The sequence below is a fragment of the Hordeum vulgare genome, chromosome 6H (assembly GCF_904849725.1).
Source record: "Hordeum vulgare subsp. vulgare chromosome 6H, MorexV3_pseudomolecules_assembly, whole genome shotgun sequence".
NCBI classification, from domain to species: Eukaryota; Viridiplantae; Streptophyta; class Magnoliopsida; order Poales; family Poaceae; genus Hordeum; species Hordeum vulgare.
In genome coordinates, this window is record NC_058523.1 from 287,924,860 (window position 1) to 287,929,677 (window position 4,818).

General features: G+C 40.7%; 1 protein-coding gene across 1 annotated transcript; it reads left to right on the forward strand.

The window, feature by feature from the left end:
- Positions 1-1,324: 1,324 nt before the first annotated feature.
- Positions 1,325-4,449, forward strand: LOC123405407 (protein disulfide isomerase-like 1-4). The gene is made up of 8 exons (XM_045099100.1): positions 1,325-1,423; positions 1,525-1,605; positions 1,772-1,858; positions 1,992-2,066; positions 2,482-2,550; positions 2,634-2,714; positions 2,795-2,929; positions 4,187-4,449. Exons 1-8 carry the CDS (start codon positions 1,325-1,327, stop codon positions 4,226-4,228), a joined length of 669 nt encoding a protein of 222 aa, XP_044955035.1. The 3' UTR covers positions 4,229-4,449.
- Positions 4,450-4,818: the final 369 nt, after the last annotated feature.

The window sequence follows — 4,818 nt, forward strand, 5'->3', positions numbered from 1 at the left end:
GCAGATGTAAGGAAACATTGCGGTGGAGAAGGATATGGAACATTAATCCGAAACCGAAGACTGCCCAAAAGAAGGAAATTCTCCTGACAGGCATATCCTGCGTCCTCCAAATCCGCTAGGGCAACGTAACTCTCCATTAAACGCATATGCGGACGTGCTTCCGATGATGTCGGGGTGGTATTCAAACTTGCATGTGCCATGCTATGTGGAATGTGGTCAGGGGAAATTGCCTGAGATGCTGAAGCTTGACTCCCATGGCGAGTGCAAGAGTTGATAGGATCAAACTTAACCAAATTCAGGGGGTAGCATGAACCCGAGGGAGAATCATTGATAATCTTTTTACCAAGAAAACTTAAATCAGTCTTGATCGCCATAGACCTCCTAGAAGAGATGTTAACTAGTTCCTCATTAGCGTGCCAATGAGAATCATAATGTACAGTCTGCGCAAAGCGTCCCTTGAAGAGGTGAAAATGACAAACAAAATCTGGCCAAACTCTGTCTTTGAGCCCATAGATGAAGTGTCCCACTTTGTTTTTGGCAACACTAAACCTAAATGAGAGCAATGCCCACTGAATCCTCAGTCAAAGGGAAAGAGGCCGAGGAGAATGAAACCACCAAATAGAAAACTTTGCCTGACCGGGGAGAAGAAAAATGCACCGTGGTGCCAAACTTGATCCTTGCCTGCTTGGCCAGGGCTAACCCTGGTGAGAAATCCCAATGTAAGAGCCCTTCCATCGTGATTAACAGGAGAAATCTTCATGGTTGGAAGGATTGGGGAGGCTGTGGGGTGGAAGGAGGTGGGAGGAGGAGGAGGGGGAGGGGAGAGCCATTTGGCCTTGTTCTTTTATGATAGCATGAACATGGTGCTCTTTTCCTCTCTGTTGATTGTGTCCACGTGCCACATTGAATTTTGTGCTGGCCTTCGTGCCATAGGGTTTTGAGTTGTTCCCCTGAGATTGCGGGGGTGTTGTTTTCCCCTTGATGGTGTGATTGCCGACGCGAGCGCTGGCCTGAATGGCTTCGTCAGGAAGAAGATAACTAAGAAGAGAAGAGACATAGTGGAAATTTCAGAAATGTTTAGTCATTATCAGCCTGCTCCCTTCACAATGTTCAGCCATTTTCAGTACTCTGCACAATGTTCCGGCCTTGCAAATGATTCTATATATGCGCAAAAGGGTAGTAGCTTCTTGGCATTGTCTTGGCGTAATCATTGATCATCAAACCAATGCTGAAATAGAAAAAAGAGCTTTTCACATTTTTTGCTGCTGAATCCTGTCATGAAGTATGTGTTTAACAGTTCTGGACGTAGCATCATGTGCTATTGATGTCATTCATCCACAAACAAAATACTCACCTGTCACTGATCACCACCCTCACACAGGAAACCGCCCGTGCGATTTTCGATAATCCGATCAAGAAGCAAGTATGTCATGTTGTATGCCATGGGGTTTTATTTTCATCATGCTCTCGGCCCATGTATTATTACTCCTTTGCTGATGTGTTGTATCCTAATTTCAAAATCAGATTTTTCTATTCGATGTTGCAAAGGAGTCCTCGAAATTCCTGCCCATCTTGAAGGAAACAACAAAATCATTCAAGGGAAAGGTACTTTGTTCTGTTGATCGGACTAGTGTTTCATGAACTTTTTCCTCTGTCATGTTCCACGTTTTATACTCAAATTCAAGCCATCACTTATTTCCTTTGTGGCTCATGCGTTTTTGCTGAGGTGGAGTCTCACTAAGCACTGATGTGGCCTGTGTCTCAAATGCAGCTTTTATTTGTTTTTGTGGAGTGTGACAATGAGGAAGTTGGTGAACCTGTTGCCAATTACTTTGGAATTACTGGACAAGAGACCACAGTAACACCTCTTATTTATTTGTCATGTTTTTATGTATCGATTTGTTGCACAGAAACAGCATGCAGCAACTTGGCTTTGGTTTTAATGTGTCTGCTCTTTCTATTTTGGACTTTCTGATTCGGTTACTTGGCAGGTTCTTGCTTACACTGGGAATGAAGATGCTAAGAAGTTTTTCTTCCATGGTGAAATATCACTCAACAACATTAAGGTAATTTCTGAAAATATTCTTGCAAATTCAGTACCAGATTAGAAGTAAAATGGTAAGAGCATGGTCAACAGTTGCAAGAGAATATATTACCTTAACAATATATAAGCCGATGAACGTGCTTTTGCTTTTTGTTATTTGTTTTGTGATGTTCTTTTTTATACCACTATATATTTCTGCTTATACCGTGCTATATGTTGCTTCAAAAACTTGCATGTCCATGTACATTCTCTCATCTTTTGCCACACTAGCACTTGTCTGTAGAAGATGCTTTATGTAACCACTATAGGCATTGTCTTTTCGTCATTGTTGATGTTGAGGCCCTGCCAGTGTTGTTGGGTAGGATGGTATCAAGTATCATTGTTCAAGAAAGTAAAATGCTCCTTAACAAAATCTTTCTACGTCTTGTAATACCCAGGAATTTGCTCAAGATTTCCTGGAGGACAAGCCCACACCATTCTACAAGTCTGACCCAGTACCTGAATCCGTGAGTCGACAAGAATTATCCGATATCTCCTTTCTCTGGCATTATTTACATAGCAATGAGAGATTTTTTGTGTTCCCATGCAGAATGATGAGGACGTCAAAGTTGTTGTTCGCAAGAGTCTAGATCAAATAGTTCTGGATGAGTCAAAAGATGTCCTTTTGGAGGTAAGTTCAGTTATTTCCAGGTAGATTTGAGAAGATAAAAAATGTGTGTTGTCCATAACGCCGCATCATTTTGGACGCAGATATATGCACCATGGTGTGGCCATTGTCAGTCACTAGAGCCTATCTACAACAAGCTGGCCAAGTTTCTCCATGGCATTGACTCCCTTGTAATAGCCAAAATGGACGGCACAAACAATGAGCATCCTCGTGCCAAGGTCTGTGTCGTTGTTTGTCGACTTCTTCAAACGGGATATTACTTGCTAGACTAGTCTGAGTGTCGGGCCATCAACAGTCATAGAACCTGTATATACATTGTATATGAAACAAAACAATGCTAATTATAAAACGTGTAGAAGTTATTTTAACATTTTCTTCACTTAAATGTGCAATTGCACTTGTTTATGGTGCACAGAAAGGGTAGATCCATTATCTGTCTGCTGCCATCTAGTATTTGCTAAATGTATTTATTCCGCGCCTATTTATCCATACGCTACAGTGTGATGGTACCGTTTCTCTGACGGGCTAAAGAGGTAAACCAGCCCGTGCGTAGCAAAGTATTAATAGGCTATTGCCAGATTTGAATCACATGCTGTTGGGAGTTAGGGACAAGTTAATTCGAGAAATAGGTCGTATTTGGCAAGACAAATTTGGTTAGGAAGATACGGTATGAGTGAAGGAGCAGTTTTTATTTATTTTGGAAATGAAGCTGAAAATTGTACCAGAATATCTTAAGGTGTCCATAAATATGAAGCCAAATACAGTAGTTGTGCCCTTACTTTCTTCCAGCCATCCGATTTCCAAGAATAGCTTCCTAAAAACCCATTTCAGTTGGAAACAAAAAAATAATAATGTTTGAATACAATCAGACTATTTTTGGTGTAGACAAGAATTTTCTCATGCATTATGTTTACATGACTGCAAGAAAAGAGACATAAGGGGTGTGTGGTGATCATTGTATGAAGGAAGGAAACCCAAGGTAATATTTGTCGCAACACAACTATAAATCATATGCGACACATGCATTCAAAAATTTACAAAGGACATATCATGTGTGCATAGTGATTATAAGAGAGGGAGGGCACGGAAGGATGACACGAGTGGTTTCCACCATATAAACATGAATTCCGTCTATGTTGGACTTGACTAATGAGCACACACAACAATCATGTTTTATGTTCCGTGGCAACGCACGGGCAATCGACTAGTAACCACATAGAAACGATATTGTTCACTATGATATCATGACAATCTTTGTTTAAGATGCTCAATGCATTCATTGTTGATAAAACTACAAGCACTAGAACATAGTTCTATATAATAGCATGTGAGATGATTATAACTTTTATAGAAACTATATTGTTAACTATGATATCATGATAATCATTTGATCGAATATTTGTAATACGCATATGAGATTTTAACAACTTGATCTGGTTCCACTTTCTTGACAAATTTGTGCCAAATGTTTTCAGGTACTCAACCTATTGATGCACATGGACATGATGACTCTCTAGCGTTTATGGACAAACCAACCTGTAATCATGGACCTTATTGTCTTGTAGACCATTTGGTGTTTCGAGTGTTTTGGAGCTTGCACTTTGTGCATGTAGATACAAACTTGTGTGTTCAGGACCATCTGAAGTCTCTCATAGTAACCAATAGTCCTTATCTTTTTGTGACTTGTGTGTTCTAGATGATTGTTAAGATGGTCAAAACTATGCTTCCTCTAGGTTAATTTGTTTGTCAATTTGCGTTCAATGTATGTGCATGTTTATAAACATATTTTCATTGTGGTGTAATATGTGTTTATCTTGAACCTTCTTGTGGGTGTGAGGATAATAATTGAATATTTTTAGAGCTGGTAGTATAACCTCTGGCGCACCATGAGCTATACTAATGGCACACCTGGGAGGCATACTAATGGCGCACCTGGGAGGCATACTAATGGCGCACCTGGGAGGCATACTAATGGCGCACCTGGGAGGCATACTAATGGCGCACCTGGGAGGCATACTAATGGCGCACCATGAGCTATACTAATGGCGCACTGCCTGGTGCGCCATTAGTAAAAAATTCTAATGGCGTGATGCTAGTGGCGCACCTA

What these genes read in the sequence shown, in the direction of transcription:
- LOC123405407 (XM_045099100.1), top strand. Translation starts at nt 1,325, where the DNA reads ATGTCATTCATCCACAAACAAAATACTCACCTGTCACTGATCACCACC. An exon ending in TTACTGGACAAGAGACCACA is followed by an intron (nt 1,859 to 1,991) that starts GTAACACCTCTT and finishes GTTACTTGGCAG; the next exon opens with GTTCTTGCTTACACTGGGAA. An exon ending in TATCACTCAACAACATTAAG is followed by an intron (nt 2,067 to 2,481) that starts GTAATTTCTGAA and finishes TGTAATACCCAG; the next exon opens with GAATTTGCTCAAGATTTCCT.